General features: G+C 28.8%; 1 protein-coding gene across 1 annotated transcript in view; it reads left to right on the forward strand.

Annotated features, from left to right (window-relative positions):
• LOC106685178 (low density lipoprotein receptor adapter protein 1-A) overlaps positions 1 to 23453 on the forward strand; it is a 69507-nt gene extending 46054 nt beyond the window's left edge. The window contains exons 2-7 of the mRNA XM_014427732.2: positions 5992 to 6167; positions 9942 to 10054; positions 10878 to 10989; positions 19079 to 19190; positions 19290 to 19417; positions 23222 to 23453. Coding sequence (XP_014283218.1) covers positions 5992 to 6167; positions 9942 to 10054; positions 10878 to 10989; positions 19079 to 19190; positions 19290 to 19417; positions 23222 to 23239 — 659 coding nt within the window. The 3' untranslated portion in view covers positions 23240 to 23453. The remainder of the gene's footprint in view (positions 1 to 5991; positions 6168 to 9941; positions 10055 to 10877; positions 10990 to 19078; positions 19191 to 19289; positions 19418 to 23221) is intronic.
• Positions 23454 to 23944: the final 491 nt, after the last annotated feature.

Raw genomic sequence — 23944 nt, forward strand, 5'->3', positions numbered from 1 at the left:
TTACCATTTAATTTGTCTTGTTGTATTTTTGGACCTTATTCCTGAAAATTATATAAGTTAGTGAAAAAAAACATCATTTGGACGTTGAATTAGAAATATTCTTGTACACATTACAAACTTAAAATTCTTTAGATCTCTTCCACTTTGAACAGAAAAGCATGACCGTATTCCAGCATAATTTCAGTTTAATAAAACTCGCTTAACATTCTTAAACCGACATATTTTTAAATAAATAAAAATTCATTTTGTTTAGTAATAATATGCAAAAATGATGGGTAATAAATAGATAACTTTTTTTTTTTTAAGTTAATATTATATTTTCTTTAAGATGATATTGTATATTATATTCACAAGAAAACAATTGTTGAACATAAAACAACAGGCGTCAGAATATTGTTGAAATAATGATTTATATTTCATGGTTGAATAATTTCAAGCAATTCGTTTGTATCAAGAGGAATGTAGTTTGAATGTTAAAATTCTGGAGGCGAGCTTAAACCAACCCCAAGTCGGTTATCTCAGATCCTCTCGTTGCGGCTCCATTCTCTTTCACAGTTTTTCTCGAGAATAGAAATTGCTAAATTTTCCCAAATCTAAGAGAAGTCTCACAGGATCGTTGGAACTATCAATTTCATTTCGGCACATAATAAAATCGTATTAACACAATTTATTTAATTTTGACGTTTAAATGTGTAGTTGCTTAGTATGATACCATTATCACAGGTACCATACCTTGTAGCAGTAATTGACGATTTCGATGTGTAATGAAAAAAAAAATTGAGGTGACTAGTGTTGAAAATAGAACAATAACCGACATTCACACATGAGGTGGAATATTTTTTTAAATAAGATTTATCAGTATTTCTATGTATTTAATCTAGGCTCTACCTTGGAAATTATAGTTAGTAATTTTACATTGACTGGTTATGTGATCCACAGTTTTACGGTTGTTAGTTATAATAAAGAATTCACTCCTTTATCTCATGAGGATCTTTTAATATATACAAAGCATTTGGTGCAGAAAGATAAAAGGAGAAGCGAGATATTTCAATAACGAGAGATAATTTTATGACGAATCAAATCATAAAATTGAACAAATGACCCTCCCAAAAAAAAATAAATAATCCAATGAAAGCAGTTACAAGGCGTATCATTTTATATATACCATCAATCCTTCACATCCTAACAAATGTACCTAGTTGAAATGTTGCTTGCATTAGTATTCCTGTAATTAGTTTCTGTTAATGGTAACTACAATCAGTAGCAAAAGGAAACAGGAAGACAGCAGTGTACATATATAGAAATCACGTGGAACAGGAAGGAGAAATGCTGTACTGTGCACCCTTCTGAGTCTGGATCGTTACTCGAATGTTTATTGAACTATATGTCGAGAATTCCTGTTTTATGTTTATTTCTTTAGATTGATTAAAAAATAACAAATAAATAAAAAGTTCGATACTGACATGAGAAATAAACTGATGGCTGTGACGGATGTTGGCTACAACGGTTTTATCTTCCATTGATGCAATCTGCCTGTCCGCGTGATTTTTCAATTATTCACGAATCTCTCTGAAATAGACAAGTGTAAAATACCAAAATAAAATTACTCGGAGGGAAACTTTACATTTGAACTGATAGAATAATACATTTCAAGATATATTTAATAATATACCAATATTTTTGTCAGATCAGTTTTTATACCATTTTTTTTAAATTTAAACAATAATAATTCAGGTCTAAAATATTATGATGACGGTAGACATTCGAAAATTAATTATTTAGTCATGGGATACTGAAAGATATTTTTTACAATAAAAGTAACCTCAGTCGCTCTAAAGACTTAAGTAATATACTTATCCATTTTTATAGCATATTTGAAATAATATACATGATAAATAAATCGATTTCGTTCCCGTAATTATTTTATGCTGTAGGCACTAATGATCTATTTATCACTAAAAATGAACTAACTATCACTAAAAAAATATTTTTAGTGCTTGGAATTCAGAAACTCCTAATTTGTTTTTATATCAACATATTTTAACGGTCTATTAGACTTATAAACTTTTCTTGAATGATCCGACTGAGTCTACGAATGAAGTAATATTATTGATCGCATGTTATGATGCTATTAGTATTGTAAGCTTTGACAAATGGAAGGGTGTTGGTAGATGTTGAACATCAATGAGAAAACTGACAATATGCCATACCCAGCCTGCACGGTGAAGTTCAATAATTCAAACAAACTATAATTGAATAATCACAACAGCTGAAGGGACGTCAGAAAACTGACAACACTGCAAACGATTTTACCTGTCACTTGAACTTGAATGGAGTGGTACGGATTGATAATTCAATAAAACATAATTCAGGTGACGTGTTCGGGTAAAATAATATTGTTTTATTAACATACACAATTTTTATCCTATATACTCTTAACTTTTTCAAAAACTCTCCAACGTTTCAGCCCTCAGGCAATTCTCAAGGAGACAACATACATTTTTTTTGTTTTTATATTAATTACAATGTTTCCTTAACAACATACTGATAATGTTATAAGTAGTTAATATCATATAATTAATATTAAAAAAAAATTTTATAGGTTGTCTGCTTGAAAATGGCCTGAGTGCCGAAACGTTGGAGTGTTTTTGAAATTGCGCATGTTAATAATGAAATAAACCAATCTTAAACAATCATTATAATAAATCATTAATATAATATTTTTGTTTACATATAGCAGCATTGCTTGGATATTGGAACATCTGACAAAAAAAAAAAATGTTTTGATTTTATTATGAATTGAACATATTTAAATAGTACCATTACTCACAAAAGAAAAAAAAATTCATGTCAATTGTGCCAAAATTTAAGAAAAGCAGAAATATAAATGAAAAATGTGAGGAAACTTTTTTTAGTATGGTTGCATATTTTAGGTAGCAGTTAATTTTTAATGTTGGTATACGTCGATTAATTACATTTATTTTTAACTAGAAACTTCACATATTCTATCACGTCTTTTCGGCATCGGGAAGAGAATAAAAAATCCATATTAAAACGCAAACAAACCCAAGATTTCAAAATTGGGAGATATACTAATTTTTCTCTGTACCGTTGGTAATAAAATTGACAAACAAATGTTTATTCTGGAAGGGGAAATTACTCAATGTTTCAAACTGAAACATTTGTAATAATGTCCTCTAAGAACATCCATTGAACGACTTCAGTTTAAAACCGTTCTTATCGCTATCGGCTTAGATCCAGTAATACATTATATTTTACATACCAGATCGGCCTGGTATAAAATAATATTGGTATATAATAATATATAATATTATATATAATATATGGTATATAATAATATATGGTATATAATAATATATAAAATAATATCGGCCTGGTGGGCCTTAAATGGTTGATATAACCGTTATATTATATATATATATTTTTTAACAGTTGATTACGGGCGGAGGTATAGTCTCAAAAGACACCCCTAACTATATACAATGTTATTATTAAAAGAAAAAAATAATACAATAAATAGATAAGAATAATGCTAATTAATAAAAGAGGAAAGTAAAGTTAATAACAAAAAAATAATGATGTTGGTACACTTAAATAAAACAAACAATTTCTCTCCAATAGTAAAAAGAAACAAGTTAATTTGAAAAAGGGACGAGAGAAGAAAAAAAAATAATGAATAAATAAAATGAGTAATAATGATAAGAAAATAGAGGTAGTGTGACTATGAATTAATCTTATATTTAATAAAATTTATAACAGAATGTCCTGCAGCAGTCTAGGCTTCAGTCTTCGGGTTGAGGTTGGGTTTCCCAGGTTGTATGCCATTGCTCCTTTAACTGTCGGCAACTGGGAGAGGAACTTCATGAACCATTTTTTGATGTAATCCTCTATTGACTCCATCAGTAATTCGCGATTCAATTGGCTATTTCTTATGAACCAAGGAGCATTAACTGCGATTCTTAGGACTTTATTTTGAAATGATTGTAGTTTTTTCCTTTTCGTAAAGGATGCCACCCAGACTTAACAGCCGTACATCTGCAGTGGCCAGAGAATTGTTTTAAATATAAGAACAGTTGTTTCTGGTTTTAGTTTGGAATTTCTGTTTAGGATAGGATATAGCATTGCTAACCTTGCATAGATTTGAGTTAGTTTGATGTTGATATGGTGATTCCAGGTAAGGCGGCGATCGGTGAATTTTCAGACATGTTTCACTGGCAGGATTCCATTTCTCATTTTTATCATTGAGTATTAGATCCGGTGGTTCTGGTGGGCGTCGAAGAGTAAAAACTGAGTACATTTTTCAATGTTCAAGCTAAGCTAGTAATACATTGAATTAACGTATTTCAATTACCACTTATCAAAACGAATGAATCTCCTCAATGAACCGTTCTCAGACAAAATTAGTTATTTATTTTTATTCAGCTTATTCCATCAGCTTGTTCCACACATTTAAATTATTTGCATCGGTTAATCGGTTTATCTTTTTAAACGATTTAGTAAAAAAGAACCACCGGGTGATGATTAAATGACACTGTACACCCATCACTATGCAGTTAAGTTGGTTATAATTGGAACTCAGAGAACATTTCTTTCTCCAATATTCATTATATAATGAATTCATCAATCGATATAATGTTTTACTTGACATAAGCCCTTCAATCCTAATTGGCATTGCTATCAGAAAAACATTTTGTACGTCCAAAAAACCTTATATTTATTTTCATAAAATTCCCGAAAAAAGATGTTTTTGTTGTATTCTTAATTGGAAGCTTAAAGCTTATTACAATTATTTCTTATCGTATTAGAACGGTCTGCAGGATATTTCAAAATATTTAATGGAAAAAAATGTAAGCAAAGGGAGTCTCAAAATAAAAATTGTAAATAGTAACATGTTAATAACTGTCCATCACTATCACTATTTTATTACTTTCATATGCACCGACTGGAAATAAATAATAACAGACATGTAACATGGCATTGTTAGTGTTAATTATCAATGATATAGTTAATATACTTTTGTTAATTTTTTTTGCACTTTATTTAGATTAATTATCGTTAATTGTATAAATTGAAATCTTAAAATTAATAATAAGGTGTATATTCAAGCGGTTTTCTAAAGTTCATTTTCTCACTGTAATATTTGTATAGGCATATTTTACAGGTTTTATTTTTATTTTACTGTGACTAATTTTGTTGCTGAATATCAAATCAAAGAGTCTGGTATAAAAGCCGAGAAATACATTATTTCTAAATATTTTGAAATAAGAAATAAATCAACACTGCAATATCTTATCTCTACAATATTTCTTACTTATCAAAATCACATAATTGGAACAATCGTTGAAGAAAATCTCTTTACCCCTTGCGTTGATTTAATGCAATAGATCAAATGTCGAATTCATGTTTTATTCTGGAATTTTACATCTTCTGCTTACTTTTACTTCAGAACCTGCTTTTGCAAATTAATTATAATTATTAGAATGAATCTAATGCATTCCCGTTGAGCACTCCTTTTAATGAACTTTGTCGTAAAGCTTCATTTTGTAATCAATTAGACATTATTAGGAATAATGCCATTTTGGCAGTTATAGAACTCTTTGAATAGTTAAGAAGCAAACTTTGCAGAATATGTTCATAATTATTATATGCATATCAATTATTTTGGTCTGCAAAATCCGATTATTAACAAATGGATAATGAAAAGGACTATGACAATTTTAGTGATATGGCATAGTAGTAGGAATGAATATTTTGTATTATATGATAGAGTAAGTCAGAGAAAATAAAATGAATAACAGAACTCATAAATAAAAAATAGTGTTCCGACTCAAGTAATATTATTAATAGTCTTATTTTTAAATTATTTAACATTTATCATTCTAATAACTATGAACTATTTTTTTAAAATAAATTTAAATAAGCTATGAATAATAATGTAAATGATTTATAACGAAATAAATTTTGTTCTAGAACTAAGTGATGAGTGGGACCTCGCTCCTAAGAAACAGGAAGGTGAAACAGAGACTCCAGGATCGACGTTGGAAGGAATCACATTCAATGTGAAGTATCTGGGGTCTACAACAGTGTCAACGCCCAGCAGTGCAAAGGCGACGGCTGACGCCGTCAAGACGATAGTGAACAGAAACGTAAAACATTTTTACCTTACTATTTTCGGTATAAAATTATAAATAAAAAAATATATTTCAGAATTCACACTAGTGCACGCATATTTCAGACTTTCCTAAAAAAAAAAAAAAAAAAAAAAAATGGTTCTGGCAGATTAGAACCCGTAGTTCAGCACATGCTTTTCGAGGTGACTCAACACTACATGTAGCTGACATTAGTCAGTAAATATATCAGGCAATCTGAGTCCAATAGTGACCAAGACAGAACTCAGGAACAAAGAATAGGCTAAGTTTGAAAATCATTCACCCAGGCTCTTCCTTGTGACCATGGTGGGCAGTTTGGGATTAATTTATTTTTAATTTTATTCAGAAGACTAGTTAAGTTAGATTAATATTATTCAATTAAATTGTTGAAAAAAATACAATAATATTACTTACTATATCTAATAAGCCGTGGACTTATAAAATTTTTGAAATTTTCTTTTAAAATATATTAAAAATTTACTTGGTGAAGCAGTGTTAGATTGTGAAGACTAATTAAAACTTAAATGGACAGATAATTACTTTTAATACACCTTAGTTTCTATTATAAAGTGCATCTAAACTCTTTTTAAATGGCTTTGAATTAAAAAATGAAATAAAATCTGTGGGATATATTCAGCCGTCCCTAAAAAAAATAAATCTGCTTTGAAATGTCACTATAAATAACCATAAAACAGTAATACCAATGTAAAAACTGCTGATAAATTTGTTTACTTCTTAAAACAGGATTATATTCTGCTCCTAGTGGAAAAAAAAACATTGTTGTACAGCGGAAGAGAAAAGGGCTAGAAATAAAAACAAAAAGGCTGTAAGGGTTGGATATTTAGTAAAAGGGACAGCAAAGGGAAGAGAGGTCCATTGGAGGATTTGTGGTTCGATAGGCCACTTTGATGTGGGCTGATCAAAGCACAGCCCCACTTTAAACTGCACCCTATAAAATATTTTCGAAAGCTCACCGAGGGAAATAGTATTGTGTTATTCGATGCAGGAGTTAACCGGCTTTGTGAACTAGTCACATCAAATACTGCTACACTTCACTCTTTTAAGCCTATAATTTGAAAATCTCCTCTCAGTTGAACAATAAAATGTAAAGAGCTGTATCGAACCTACAATATGTCAATGGATGAAAAACAAAATTGATTTTTTAAATTTAATTATCACTTCTAAAATCATAACTTGATTTAAGGAGAAGATGATTGAGGATGCGGTCTGTGAAGAAAAGTAAAAATTCATTAATAGTGCCAATGTTTCGACCAAAATTTCAGGGATAAGAAAAAAAACAAGGGCCATCCGTACCTCATGTGGCTGAGGCGTATCTTTTTGCAGCCTGGAAACAGGGGCGGCTCCGGTTCGAATCTTTGAATCCACGACCCTCAGCGTCTTATTCAATTTCTGTGGGAGTCCTATGATATGAAAACTTAATCCCCTACCATCCTCCCCCCCCAAAAAAAAATAAACAAGATAACAACCATAATAATTATGTGGAAGTATTAAAAAACTAGAAACTTAAGAAGTTAACAGATAATGTAGTATACAAAAGTAGTATAAAAGAAAATGCATAATATAATATTACAATATTGGAGTGTAATTTTATAATATTGCAATATGTATTATGCAAAATATAAATATGTATTGCTGTGAATAGGAATTCTTTATTTTAAATTATTTAAATTCAATTTTAATATTTTTGTTATACTCATCTTGGATGTATTTTATATGAATGTAAACGAGTTATTGCTATTTTGCTGACTCGAATTATTATGTTTTAAAAAATATACCACATTAACAACTTCTCCTTAATACTATAAAACCAAATTTTGGCCTCCCTACCTATGGTTCGGGTGAGGGAATCTTATGGTCGATGGGTTTGCCGATTAATTAGACCAAACTGCGGTCGAACCTTCCAAGCTCTGTTCATTAGTAGCAGGTTTTGTGTGAACACACTTACCGTTTTCCATCTAATGTTCCTCAATAATTTATATTAAGTAATTATCATACTTGATGAAATAATAATTATTATTATTTTCCAAGTTAATTTTAGCAAAACGTCAGTATGTATCGTGGCAATGACAATCAGGTTCTAATTATACATTTTTTATGTTAAAAGCCTTTTCTAACCATCCATTTTGCACAATTAAAAGTCTTAATCTTAATAAATAAAAACTACTTAGGTACTTTATAGCTGCACCTTGAGTTATTTATTTATGCAGTTCTTATGCTTTTCATGATGTAATTGTCTCTTATCTTAATTTGTTAGTCAAATTATCTTAATTAACAAATCTTGATTTGTTATCGAAATTGATATAAATCCACAAGACTTTGATACTTCTATTTTTATTTTGTTAAATGTACTTTTTAAACGGACCCACTTAATGTTTTCACAAGCAGCTTCAATTGCTATTAAAATAATTTTTTTGTATTTTAAGTATATATATATTTTTTTATTGAAATTTTGTATTATAATGGTGGTTCGTAAACTTATATTCCCATAATACCCTGAACTATAAAAGTGTTGGATGATAAATTAGAAAATCATTATTGTTAAAATATTATAATAATTAGTTGTAATCCTACAATAAAAGTTCCAAAGAATTTTTTTCGATAAAACTTTATCATATTTCTTTTCGGGAATTTCATTTTGACAATAATTGTTAACTTTTTAATAGCGGTAGGAGATAAAGTATAAATTAATGAACATTGAATTATTTTATACTGAAAAGTTTGTGAGAGCCTGGGTCAATTTAGCGTAATCATTAATTGAAACTTTTCAAAAGATTATAATTAACCACAATTATATTATGAAATTATAAAATAATAATTCAATATTATAATAGTAGGGAAATTTCAAATTTTCGCTAAATTTGTAAAATAATTAAATAAATGGGAATCGTAAAATAACACATTGAAAATTCGGTGCACTAAAAAGTAGATTTATGTTCTGCCGGGTGATCGGTCGGGCAGTGTAAGGAATAAATAGAATAAACGAGTGCTCACCTTGGCGATATTTATAGCTTGTTTGTTGCTGAGGGGTTAGGGGGGGGGTTCAGATTTATGTGCCTTATTTGGCCGCCCGAAAATATTTTCATGATTAGGTACTACATTCAATCAAACAATGTTGTGTCATAAAGGCCATCACACATCCACATAAAAAATGTTTATTTGAGCTAAATTTTACGATTGTTATTAGTAGAAATTTAAATTAGGGTACCACAATTATATTATAAAATAATAATTCAATATTAGCTATAATCAATAGTAGTCCATTCATTCATAGTTGTGTAGAGATTTATAAATTAATAACATAATTGATATATAATTTAAAAAAACATTAAAAGAACAGTTTTATTTTAACAGCTATTGTATGTATGATGTGTTCATTCATGTTATTTAGTTTATATTTTATGATTAATTTAAATTGTTTTAAATATTTTTTGATTTTTAATTTAATTCACTTATTTTTCTTATTTAATAAATTAAAATTTTTAATCATTTTGAACTTAATTATTTTTTGTAATACATCTATTATCTTGAATTTAATTTAATTTAACTTAGAGATAATGTGTTGATTTCAACTTTATTTAATTTATTTTTTACACATTTATTAAATTTGTCTCAGTTTATTTATTTTTTTTAAATTCGTTAAATTACATCACTAATTTATTTTGCCTTCGATGTGGCAGATTGCAATGTTTGATAGTAACAGTTTATCTGTAAAAAAAAAAACAACTACATTTTGATATTTTATTTTTGCAGGCCAAAGCTTTCGGTAAGAAACCTACGGAAGTACAGTTCGCTGTCAACCTCAGGGGAATCAATGTGATGGAATTGGAATCCAAAACGCACCTAATGGATATATCTTTGTACAGGTAATTAACCTTATTCTTAATCATGTTGATTACAATCCATGAACTCTGTTTACCAGAAATGGCCAGATTGGATGGAAAATGTTTAAAACAAATAATAATAATAAATGTTTAATTTTATTAACTATAGTTATCGGATTTACTACAGTAAATAAATTACATCAAGACTGCAGTCACAAATAAATTATATATCTTAATCAATTTTTGATTAACGTTTAATATATTTCTTCACAACATATAATTATTAATCATTAACATTTACCATTTTTTATTTGAGTCATAGGTACTATCTAATCATAATTACTCTATCGTCAGAGTTCGTTGCAGCAAAGACAGCTATGGCTCAGACAGCTATTCCAAATTCTTCTAACTTAAATCTCACCTCTCTGCATATAAAAAAAAACTGTAAATTTTCAATAATTAAAATTTATTTTTTTTAAATTAATTTTTATTATTGAACTTGCCTCAAGCAAATGAATTTTAAGTGTATGAAACACGTTTTGATTTTCTATCTATTTTTCATAGATTTATCATATTTTGAGATTATAATATTCAATGAATACGAAATAAACTAAAAAATGAAAATAATACAGTTCTCAAATAACAAAACACTAGTTTAATGTTTTGTTATTTGAGCAATATATTCAATGAGAAATTATTGAATATTATTTATGGTGGTGTACATTTTATTGTAGATCGAGTGAAATGTATAGAAAAAAAAAGCTATGTTCTTACATAATTCATTTATTTAATTCAATTATAATTATAATTGTGTAAAGTAGAAAATTTTTATATATTTTACTCAATAAACACAATTATATTGCAGGATATCATACTGTTCAGCAGACGCTACCCACGGTCACGTGTTTGCTTTCATAGCCATTAACGACAATGATACACTTGAGTGTCACGCCTTCCTCTGCCCCAAACGAAAAGTGGTAAGTTGTATAATTACCTATGTAATATCTTAATAATTAGTATAATATATATGTTAAAACTCGTGCTTTATTCAAGGTATTGGCCGTGCTATAAAGTCCCTGCCCTGTTTCCTTTCTAAGTTATATCAGCAGAAAATATAGAGTAATAATAAAGCTTTAATAATATTAAAGATGTTTTAAAAGATCATTAATCTTTATTAAACTAAGGTTAAATAAATATTAAGTTGAGAGAGAAATTAGAAGTGAAAGATTGAGAGGGATAAGTAGGAATGGAAGACGGAACGATGAAAAATAATTAAATCAACAGACATTATGTAATTTATATCACACTATGCTAACATTGTAGTTGGTCAAAACAATTATTGTGATTAGAATCTTATAATTATTTTATAATATTGTCTATGATGCAAGATATGTTTTGATACTGAATGTTTTTAAGAAAAAAGAATTATATAATCTTAATTTTCCATCATTGACGTCGATATATACGTATATTAAAAAAAAGCATTGTGAAATATCTGAAACTAGAGAAAATTTTCAAGAGCTAAAGAAAAAAATAATTAAATAACCAAAATGAATTTTATATTTAGTTAAAAAATGTTAAATATAAATCGTTTGTGGTAATATATAAATATATCCAACTACAAATACACATACCAAGTTTTATGTTAACAAATGTATATTTTAATAATTTAAAGATTATTTAATGAAGAGAGATTTTTCATCATAAAAAATTCAAGGTTCCTGAAAAACTTGAAAAATATAGACATTAAACATATTCTTATTTTTTAACGCAAATTTCCAAAACGGTGGGATGTTATTTTTCGTTATTCCCTTTTCACTAAGAAATATAAAATGTAAAGATTGATAAATTGACAACCAGATGACTTAAAAAAGGATATATAACCAAAATACGTCAAAATACCAAAGATATGATAATAATAATCTCCAGCGTTTGATGATAAATAAGGAATTTTATTTTGAAATTTTCTTTTTAAAAATAAACGTCCCCATTGGCTTACGATATTAAAGATAAAAAAGGCTATTTCTGGGCATATAGATGCTAGTAGAAAAAGGCTTATTTCGAGAGGATCGCTGAGCTCTTTTGATATTTCACTTATCTTTGATGTGAATGAAATATACATTTATCTTTTTTTTAACATTTTTTTTCACCAATATTTCTATGATAATGTAATTCACATTCATCTAGTTTATGTAGAAATATGGTTAATGCTTAAAACGTTGTTGTTGTTGTTGATTGTTGCTTAAAGGCGTAAAACCCTCTGGTCATCAACGCCTATGGCATGATAAAAGTTTAAAAAAAATAAAAAATATAAAAATAAAAAAAAAAAATAATTTAAAAAAAAATAAAATAAAAAGATAAAAAACATTAAAAAAATAAAAATCGAAGAGGAGTTATAATTTAAAACATATTACTTAAAACGTATTACTGCTTCTTAGTTTTAGCTGATTTTATGATGAAGCTTAACAATAGTATTTTCACCTAAGAATTCACCTCTCACTGTTAGTAGCATTTTACAAGTTAAGGTAAGAACTGTTGGTAATTATTGGACAATTAATAAAAACGAAAATAATAACTAATAAAAAGTTGATAAATATAAAAATATAGTACACACTAATAAGAATAAAATAAAAGTCAAGAAAAAAGAAAAATAATAAATAAAATAGGATACCAACCTTTTTGAATGACCGAAAACTAAAGAAGCTTGAGGCGGATGCAAGGTATAAACAAGGTAGGAGAGTGGGGGAGGAGGGGGTTTGACCGTTAACAAATGACGTTACATTTAAAAACAAAAAGATGTAAAATAATATTAATGTATTTAATATAAAATATTATTGATATTAAACATTTAAGATTTTTTTTTAATAAATAAAAGAAAGTATATATATAAATGATTTTATTATTCGTTTCTAATCCGAAACCTTTCTGGGATTAAGCTGGGTATAGATTGGAAATCTTAATTTATTATACGGTTATAAGCTATGGAGAATATTGGGAATAAAAATAAGACCTCTCGTTGCCAACAGGATGTGGGAGATTAGTATAAAGCATTCATCCAAAAAACCTAATAGAGGGATTCATATTGGCCTGCAAGGGAAGCGGATAATTGGAATAAAAATTGAGGTATTGGAAATGTGGAAAATTGCTGGATAGATATTTTGCCGGTACAATCCGTCTATTCTGGGCCTCTGTTGGGTATGACCAGTAAATTCTGATAAATCCATCAACCCTCGTACTGTCCCATGTAAGCCGATATACTCAGTGACCTTGCCTATTGGGGCATTCCCAATCGGGATTTCCATTATCCTTATGATAGTGGGTGCAACCTCCGAGTTGAAGTATTGTACTCAAAAAATATTATTTAATATTTTTATATAAGTATTACTTAAATGATTATATTTAACATATAAATGACTGTAAACATTACATTATAATCTTACTAATCCATCCTAGTCGGAATTCCGGTTAAGTGGAATAGTCGGTAAATCCGAAGCGTATAAAAGAAATACACTCCAATATTAATTTAAGTCACAAATTCGTTAAAAACTAAAGTAATATTAGAAAAGTTAATATGTAGGTGATGTGTACATTAATCTGGTTAAGTTGTATCTATTAAGTACAATAGTTTAAGTTTTTAAATAAATAATTTAATTTAATTATACAATCTATTTTCAAATCGTTAGTACTCCCTAACTATCCAAACTTATTAGTTTCTGACCTTGCTTCCTCTTCCATTCCTTACAATCCTCAGAGGCGCCTGAAAAAACGTCCTTAGAGTACCAATGGGTAGTTTCTCTACACATCTGTATCGCTCCATTATAAACTAAAATCAATTTACTTTATGTGTCAATATGTACAGTCGTAAATTTCGATAAAAATATTTTTTTGAAAAATTAGTCAGTATAAGTCACGAAGTCAGTTTTCTTTTGTTTTACTGCTCTTTATTTATCTATTGTCTTTTTACCGCCATTTAATATGGAGTGCCGTTCGTGCGGTGTTTTATCATATTCAAGTGTTAATTAAGTTTAAAAAAGGAAATAAGTTCAAACTTTAATCTATTAATGAATGTTTAAATCTACAAGGTGGACCAATGCAGAAATTTTTTCGAGACGCAGTTTGTTTCCCACAATCATCTTGTTAACCAATAATTACTCATTACGTGACTTTATAAAAAATAATAATAATTATAATGCGTGTATGTTGCATTATCAATCATCAGCGACCGACAAAATTACCCGAAAAGCCATCTTTACAGAACATTTCACTAAAAGCTGACAAAAAATTCTAGGGACGGTGTATAAAAAGCTCCAACACTTTTTTTTTCCATTTTCATTTAAATTTATCGATGGAAGTGAATTTCTCATAGCCAGCATTTTTCCAGAATAAATTTTTTAGGCCACTTTTCATTAACCCAGAGCAGAGGTGCACTTTTCACCATTTCCCCGCCGGCGATAATAAATTCTGTGGACCCTAATTTTCATTGGGCAGTGGCTAATCACTCCAGCCCTATATTTCACTAAGTCAGTGGAGGTGCAGGGCCAGCGGCGATCTACGCAGCCGGGAAATGGCTAGCTGTTGCCCGACAGATTATACCTCCGCAAACATCCATAACTCTTATATCTCATCAACATTAATTTTTTTCTTAACACTGCCTCTTCGTCGTTATTTGTTTTAAAAATGGCCCTCTCTCATTGTTTACCGCAATTTTCAAGAAAGGTATTTATGACCTCACCTTTATCGTTTTAAATTTCCGTGCCATGCCATTGAGGTTGGAGAATGAGGATATTTATTTCCTGCCTTTAAAAGCAACGATATTTTTAAATTCTATGGTTTTTTCTGGACGTATTTTTCAGTGTTTAGTCTGAAATTCGTGCTTTTCTTTTTTATATTTGTATTTACTTTTTCTTTTTAATCCGATGGTACTTTTAAGAATAAATCTGTTTTTGTAAAATCAAAGTCAATGTGTTTAAAAACATCATTTTTGAAATGAAGTGAAAATTCATAAGTTTTAATTAGATATGGTACAAATATATTCTCTTTTACTATTTTTTTTTTAACCGCAGTACTGCTTGTTTATGAGACACTTATTCCATAAATAAACTAAATTCAATACTAAAAAAGTTTTAAAATAATAGATTACAATAATCAAACTTATTTAAAATCAACTTATAATTAAAAAAAGTATTATTTTTATCAGCCAAAAAGTCTATTTTGGATTTTATCAATCATTTTTAAGCATTGTGTTAAGTTCTGTATTTATTTAGTATATCCGACAGGAAATAAAAGACAACTCCCTTAAGCCACACACACTATTGAAATTTATTTAACAGTATAATAATATCTAACGTAATTACAACAGCTGCGATAATATGACAAAAAATAAATTCATTACCAAATAAAATAGCCAAATGCTAGCTTATAGTGAGTAAAAACTGAATCAGTGATATTTCAGAAGAATTAACTCTTATGAAGAGTGATCACTTCCGCAGTCGAGAAGTTGAATAGCCTTTTGAATTCTTCAATTTGAGGCCTCCACCCAGCAATGAACAAGGAACTGCGGTCTATTCACAAGGAAGGGGGAAAGTAACAGCTACAACAAAATATTACCGAATGGTGTATAGTTGCGACAAGAACTATAAATATTAGGTGGCAAGAAAGATTGTACTATTATCTCATTACTAGTATAAAATCATTACTAGTATGAAATAGAGATTAAATAAAAATATTTTTAATACGAAGTTATAATTATTAGAAAGTCTGGAACTTCATTTTTCAATAAAAAGGGATCACAGTTTGGTACTCATACAACATATTGGACCCTACAGTAAGTAGGGTCAATTTCTACTAATGATAAATTTTAAACACGAAGAACCCGAGCTACATGAAAATTAATTTTTATTTGGGTTTAAAACATCGTATATTCTTTAAATAGGGCGGAAGCTTCTTTATTGCGATATTCGTTTAATATATAATTTAATTAAATAAAAAATATATAAGTAGGTCTTTCAATCAATTTTTTTCAATAACGTTTAATGGAAGGTTCTAACAAAATATCCAAAAACCAAAAGTTCTTTATTCCTAAACGGAATATGGACCCGACAGGTCACCGGTATAACGCCACTAAAAAATTCATGGCCTCGTTTCAGGATGGGAAAAAGTTTTAGACTTGGCCATTTTCGACAACTTTTTACACAAGATTTTTTCATAGAAGAATTAATCGGAAGGACATAAAAGGCTTTCCGTCAGGGGGCAAGAAAGAAACTAAAAGAAGTAGGCAGGGGCAGGAACAAAATCTGTCGACGGCAGAGTAGGAAGTATTAAGATAAAAAATGAGATAGCCGCCTTTTGTTCTCACTCGTGAAAGAAAATAATTTCCTCTTGTCAAGGAAAAGTGCTTTAATCATAGCCGAGTACTGTTTCAAACTAGGAAAGTTTCCCAACCCTAAAAGAATTTTAAACTTTTAAGACGGGATTTAAGTGAACAGCAAACAAGGAGACTATTGACTAGATAATCTATTTGCCCCTCTGCAATCTTTTCTTAACTAGATAATAGGTCTACTCTTCATATAATAGTTTAAACTAAATTTAATGAATAATAATGCAAGATTGTCTTTACAAAAATATATAAATGTGCTGTCCATTCTAGCTTCTGATATACTTTTTCTCTCTTAAAATTAAAAAAAAATAACAAAATAATCAATACTACGAGTAAATTTGTTAATTCGACGAAATCAAAGACAGTAAATCGTATTTAGTAGATGGTTGGGTGGTTGGTAATGGAAAAAGGAAATACATATATTTCTCTGTTCATTGTTATTCTATGTTTTGCTTAAAATTTAAAAAAATCTTCATAATTAAAAAATTAATAAATAATTACATGACATTCCTGACGTAACTCGGCGTAGGCGAAGAGGAGTTGGATGCGGGACTTGTAATTTACTTAACGTCAGGAGGACGCACCACTGGGTGCTATCTCCCTCATGCCAGCTCATGCCATAGATAGAACATCTCATTTGCAAGTTGTAAATGTACATTTACAGGTGCAAATAAGAAATGAAAAATTAAAAAAAAATAATAGATAATGTGAATATTGTAAAAATCCGAAACACTCACCTACAAGAAAAGTAACAATGCTAAAAAATATAGCATTTTAAAAAATAATGATACAGGGTTATGGTTTTTTTAAATTTTAAATTCGTGTTTAAGGCAGTATTTTTATTAATTTTTTGGCACTAGAACCCGTTGCAAAGTCCCGGTTCTCTGAGATTAACTTCAGCGAAACCCTAAGATTAACCGAGCGTAAGCCTAAAAGAATTGTCCTGGGCTAATAATATTCGCTAATACTGCCACATTTCTCGTCGAACGCAATCTGTAGAGTTTAACCTAAACCAAATTCTTTTTATTTGAATCATTAATCTCTTAGATTATAAATTTTTACTGTGAATAAAATATCGAATTTTTAAGTAGAAATTAATTTATAACGATTACAATATATCGCTTCGAATGACCAAAGGTAAAAATATATTTCTCACGGCTGTATTTAAGTCCAAATGTTTAATGACACTGGTTATTAAATTTTACCAATACCTAAACACAGTCATCAAAGCATCGTTTTATGGCAAATGCGATAAAACAGTAAATGCTAATAAAAACCATTAATACAGCTATAATGACGGAGCTAAGGGTTAGAGGTGGAACTGTGGGGAGTGGGATGCTGGAGGGGGAGCCGTGTTAACGAGGGGGCCCCTGCTACTGACCAGATCCTAATTGCTGGCTATTAACTAAAGGACTGTCCTTATCGCAGGCCACCTCGGCTGTATATCTGATGGCCCTCTGTGTCTTCCTACAATTATCGGATCTGTTCTCTACTCAGGTGCTATCTCTGGTCCCCTCAGTAGGGTCTGAGGCACACGAAATTTTGGGTCATGATTGTTTTAAATAAATAGTAAAATTTAATTATAACACATTATTTGGAGTTTTCAAAGCAAATCGCTGAGTGACTCAGATTGAAGTAAATAACTAACCAATCAATTCTGCAAAATACGAAATCACATAAAACACACCACAAATTGCACTTCTAACATCATCACTCTAAAATATGATATAAATATGTTGAGCTCGTTTGTATCTATGGAATATCTGATGTGAGATGTCCCCTCTTTTGCATTTATGTAGTCATTACAAATACTCGAAGAAGGATAATGAAGAATGAAACAACTTCTTCTTTTTTTTTTTTTTTTTTAATAGCTGCTAAGGGAATATAGGTGTTTGAGATTGGACCAAGTTAGATTGATTCAGCGGCACTCTCTAAGCGATCAGACTCTATTGATAAAATTCTATGGCGTTATCAAATAAGTATCGGAAATAGATTCTGCTTCGGTGAATTCGTTCGATTATAAATTTCATTTTCATAACATTTCTGGACCTCCATATATTGGAAACATACTCATATTTCAGTGTTAGTGCATTCTTGGAAGTCTCGATATTAGGAGAGAGCGATAAAAGTAATACAGTAAGAAAATGGCTGAAATATGAAGTTTTTTATCATAATTTATTTGGATCATATTTTAACTTATACTACTTTTTCTACCCTCCTAGACTGGGTTGAAATCTTTCAAAATATTTTTATTTGATACTTAGGTGACGTTATTCATGGTGGTACCTGACCTATGTTTTTATAAAAATACTTTTATACATATATATAAATATATATAGTGTTATATAAGCTGCAGAACATTTCGAGACTAACAATTATCAACTACATTTAACGCCTTTTCCCCATAGTTCCTTTAATAAAGAATTAAAAACTAACAAAGGTGAAAGAATCACACCGATTTCAGTATGTTTTACAGGATTTGCTATTTTATGACTTATACTACACCTAGTCTAGGTTTAAACCCTCTCATATTTTATTATACTAACTAGACAACTGCCTGGACTATGTTACTGTTAATGATATCAATACTACGACTAAATATTTTTATTTTAAAACATATACAGGATTTATTAAAATAAAATACTATGGACATTAATGAAACATTATCTAAAATTTTTTTTCGGTTTCAGGCTCAGCTGATTTCCATAACAGTGGCACAAACCTTCAACACAGCCTTCCATCTTTGGCAGATGACGCACACAGGCTCAATCCCTTCTAGGCCCAGTAGTGAAGCCTTCTTCGGTAAGTACCAGTACATTCTTCAGTATTGATGATTGCGTTGATTGTGCATGTACTGATAACAGTAAAAGCTCGATTCCTAAGCTAACATATCTTGTACAGGATGTGGGAAGGGATCAGATGGAGATGAGAAGAGGCCACCCCCTAGCATCCTCCAGCAGCTCATCGCACCCGTACCTGTCCTCATAGACCTCACCACCCCCATTGAAGAGAAGTCCCACATGCAATGGGTGAGTTGCAAGATTCCTATTTAAAATATTGATAGAATATGATTATGATAAGCAATTATTAATTGTACCGGCCTATATGAAATTTGTGCCTCGGTTCTAAATTTTGTATTGTCTACATTTACGTCTATTTCATCTCCATACTATCACTAGATATTATTGCAGAAACTAGAACATATTTGGAATGTTAAGTGAAATATTCGCACTTTTTTTTTATACCAAAAAAATAATTTATCTTGAAGAATTACTCATTTTTATTTTAAATTCAATAATATTTGTTACGATTTGAGACAAAAATAATTTATGTACAATTAGTATTTTATAAAATATATTAAATTTCATCAAAAATAATTTTTCGTAAAAATTCAAAATTTTTTATTCTTTTTTTTTTTTGCAAAATATTTGTCCTATGAGAAAAATCAACTAGAATCAGTTTTAAATAAATATACTTATCTTTCATTATAGAAAATAAAACAGATTGTTTAGGTTCAATGGTTCCCTTAAGAACGGCAGTTATTCCAAAGCATTATAAAATTGATTTTTTAAAAAGCCTACTAATATTAATTCTACAAATATTTAATTAAGAAAAGGTGTAGGATAATTAGAATAAAAATATAATGGATATATAATTCAATCAAGGTGAACAGATTAAGAAGGATTTATTTAATTCAACTTAAGGCTAATTTAATTATTGTAACATGGGCTGTATTTAAATATTACATCATATTTTTTCTTCCTGCTTAGAAATAAAACCTAATTAAATATTTTTCAACTTCGATCGGTAACTTGTCTAACGAATATTTTTGAGGAAATTTAACAAAATGAGGACCATTTTTTAAATTTTTAAGAAAAATAGTCAATGTTTTTAAAGTTCAAAAACTCTCCAAATTTAATGGTCGGAAAGAGCTCATTTTAGTTTCATATTGAAGCAAATTTGTATTAACTTTAAAAACAATATAGCAATATATTGGACAAGTCGCATAGATAGACAACGTTATTCAGTAACAATTGATAGAATTGAATAGAATATTTCTCATATAATCCGATATATCGTTCTATTTTATGAAAAATATAACTTAATCTGGTATAATTTTTTTTTCATTTACTATTGTCAAAGAAATTAAAATTTGACATCTGAAGAACCTGGAAACAAGAAAGGTGTCGACCGATACTATCAATTCACAACATAATTTGATGTTTATTACTTCTCTTCCTATGCTACAAATAAATTTAATTCCTCATCGATGTAAATATTTTGTTAGACTTAAATAAATCCTTATGTACGACGTCTTATTCGTATTCCATAGTTGTCACATAAAGACAAATTCATAACTCAGATATTATATAATAATTTCAAAAAATAGATTAATTAAACTCATTTAGCTGAGAGTTCCTGTGTCACGGTCTGTTTGAAGGCTTGAAAAAGTATTATTCCTAAGATTATGGGGTTTATTTCTCACACCACCCTTATAATGTTGTGTTTCCAGTTCTATTCTAGTTGTCCTAGATTTGAGAATTTCCAAAATCCAGCCGGAAAGTAATAAATATATGTTAGTTAATACATGGTATTATTAATCAGCAACTTTGGGAATTTTTTATTTATTTTTTAACTCAAAATTCGAAAAAAATAATATTCAATAACGTTTTAGGGATATTTTATTTCTCTAAAAATGTCCTAATTTACTTTTCTAGCGATAAGGTGTTCCGAGAGAGGGATAATATATATAAAAAATATATTATATTTAGTATCACTTTTAAAGACAATATTTTTTAATTTTTCTAGATCTCTCGAGCTCGGATAAATTTTATTTCTTACTTACAAGAAAATCGATATAAATGTTATGAAGGAGGGGATTCATTTGATGGTGGTAGAAGCTTGTGCCTCTCCAGATTAGTGTGGGTTCAATTTCCTCCTAGATGAGTTGATAATTATTAATGGCACTAACCTTAAACTAATCTCGTCTATCACAACCTATAGCAATCAGTAAACTTTGCTGAAACAGGGAGAGTGATGGATTTTTTAAAGATAAATTCTTCATTTTTTTTAAATCATTAAAGTATGAAAATACTTTTAATAAATTAAATAAAATCGTTATGAATCACTTTTTTATTTTTTTGTAATCGCATTTCCAAATATTACACGCTGCAATTTATCGAAATGATGTTATAGTATTTTCTGTATAAAATGACGATATCTTAATCAAAAATTATAAAAATTATTTGAGTATGTAAAAGTATGTGAATGAAAAAGAAAACAAAAGTGTAAATATTTATTCAACTTTTGAAAACAGGCAAGAGTTTATCCAAAAGAATATTACCTTAAACGTTATCAATATTTATTTTATTTGTATACAATTTACTAATACCCCCTTCTTTTTTTAGCCAAAAGATTGGCTTTATGTTCCGTATTTTTATCGAATACAGTGATGGGGAGTGATAAAAAAAATCTCATATACATATATAATTATAACATATATTTTTATTGAAAATGAATTTAATTTCCTTTGATTCCTTAACCAAAATGCAGTGAGTAGAAAACATTGTGAACGTGAATATTTCCTTAACAAAGGAAAATAAGTACACCAAAGAAAGAAATGTTGAGCCATCGACAGTTAACAAATTTTAGCTAGCGTGAGAATACAGCAGATGTTTATGATCCTAAGAATACACTGTTTTTTTTCTGAGAACATTTTACCAAAATATAAAGTTAAATTAAAACCGTGAAGTGCAATATACCTTTCTGATGAAATCAATATATGTGGCCTTTCTGACCGATTTGTTTTTATTCGATTTTTGGATTCTACATATCTCAGTTGAAAATACTTCAAACTTTGAGAGGGAATTGAAGTTTTATTTATTTTTTGTCAAATACCAAGATTTATTGTTGGGTATTAAAAAAACAAAACAGACTTACGAAGGAATTTTTTTCATGAATTAAGTTTTGGCCTACTTCTGATCATATTCTAGCACTGTGGACCATTCTCACGCCGGTTGACAATTCTTTTAGATTGAGATCGAGTTTGTTGAAGGTGTTAATAAAACATTTAAAATGTATGCAATCAAAAATATCTTTTTCAAGATTCTTTGACTCAAATAACATAATATATGTATTTTCAAAAAGCCATCTGATGTAAGAAGTTCAACATCGCTAAATTTACACATTCGATACACCTACACTACATTGCGAGATGTGATAATTTTTTACGCAACCATTATAAATCAAGTTCTTTTAACAGATTCAATTATTTGCCATCAAAAACACCGCTTTTTTGTCTGAATCGAATGCTCGCATTAATGTAGCGGTTGAATCCCGAAGTATTAAAATTAAAACGCTTGTAATGGATTTTATTTTTAACAAAAAAAATTATTCTAAATGTCAATTCAATGTAACGAAATGAAATAAAACTGGGTTTATTTATATATAGGTGAAATGTAATTGAGTCCGATGCATGTTCGTTGGTTATTTAAGGCTGGAGTATTTTTTCTTTGCCATAGGTTTTGATTGGTTTGAATAATAAAAAAGAATATGTGCTTCTATTTTAACTGGCGTTGATTAAATTTTTAAGATAATGTAATTCGGAAATATTGACCCAAAATATAAATAACTTTACCAAATATTGGGAAGATTTTAGGTATATAATTATATAATATTTCTGAAAATATTTAGCTTATAATTTTTAATTCCTAAATAAATTATAGACATCAATTATCAAATAGATTTTATAGAATGTAATGTATTGATTTGTAATTGTTTCTCATACCAAGTTATCAACTAATAATTGCTAATATATTTTTTTTTTGTTACAGACGAGTTTCGATGATTAAACATGGCGAGGAGATATGGAAATGTATTCTTTTACTTATAGGATTCTATAGATGTGTCTGTGATTTAGTTTGTAATAATTATGTTTATATAATAGCTTTATTTATATATTTAATAATTATAATACCAATTAATACATGTATAAATGTTTATTTGTAAATAATTACATTAAATTTATGGAATGAAGCTCTAAGGAATATTCGCTAAGCAATTACTAAATCAAATATTGATGCTACATGGAGGTAGACTAAGTATCATTTTAATAATAATTTATTGTTTTTAGTATTGTATAAAGTATAAACAGTGTGATTGCAGCATTTGTATATGAGATCATTTTTAAATTTATCAATTCAACATAATTGATATTTTTGATTTTTAGTTCATTTTTTTTTTTTTGTAACTTTTTTGTATATGAGAGCTTTGATACCATTACGTTTGATATTATATTTAATTTGTTAATATCTTGAAATAAGCTTAAAACATATCGGTTAAATGATATGTATATTCAATAAGCAAAATATATTTTAAAGATATTTATGGATAAATTGTGGTTTTATTTTTCTAATATATCCCGCATTCTCATTATGATACTGTTTCTAATCTAGACAGTTCCCTTCTGAAAATGAAAGCATTTAGGGAAGATAAGGATTTAAGTAATTGAATCAAATGATTCAGAAATGACACCTACCTATGTATAAATCTATCCA

The sequence above is a fragment of the Halyomorpha halys genome, unplaced genomic scaffold (assembly GCF_000696795.3).
Source record: "Halyomorpha halys isolate HHAL.00 unplaced genomic scaffold, Hhal_1.1 Scaffold667.1, whole genome shotgun sequence".
NCBI lineage: Eukaryota > Metazoa > Arthropoda > Insecta > Hemiptera > Pentatomidae > Halyomorpha > Halyomorpha halys.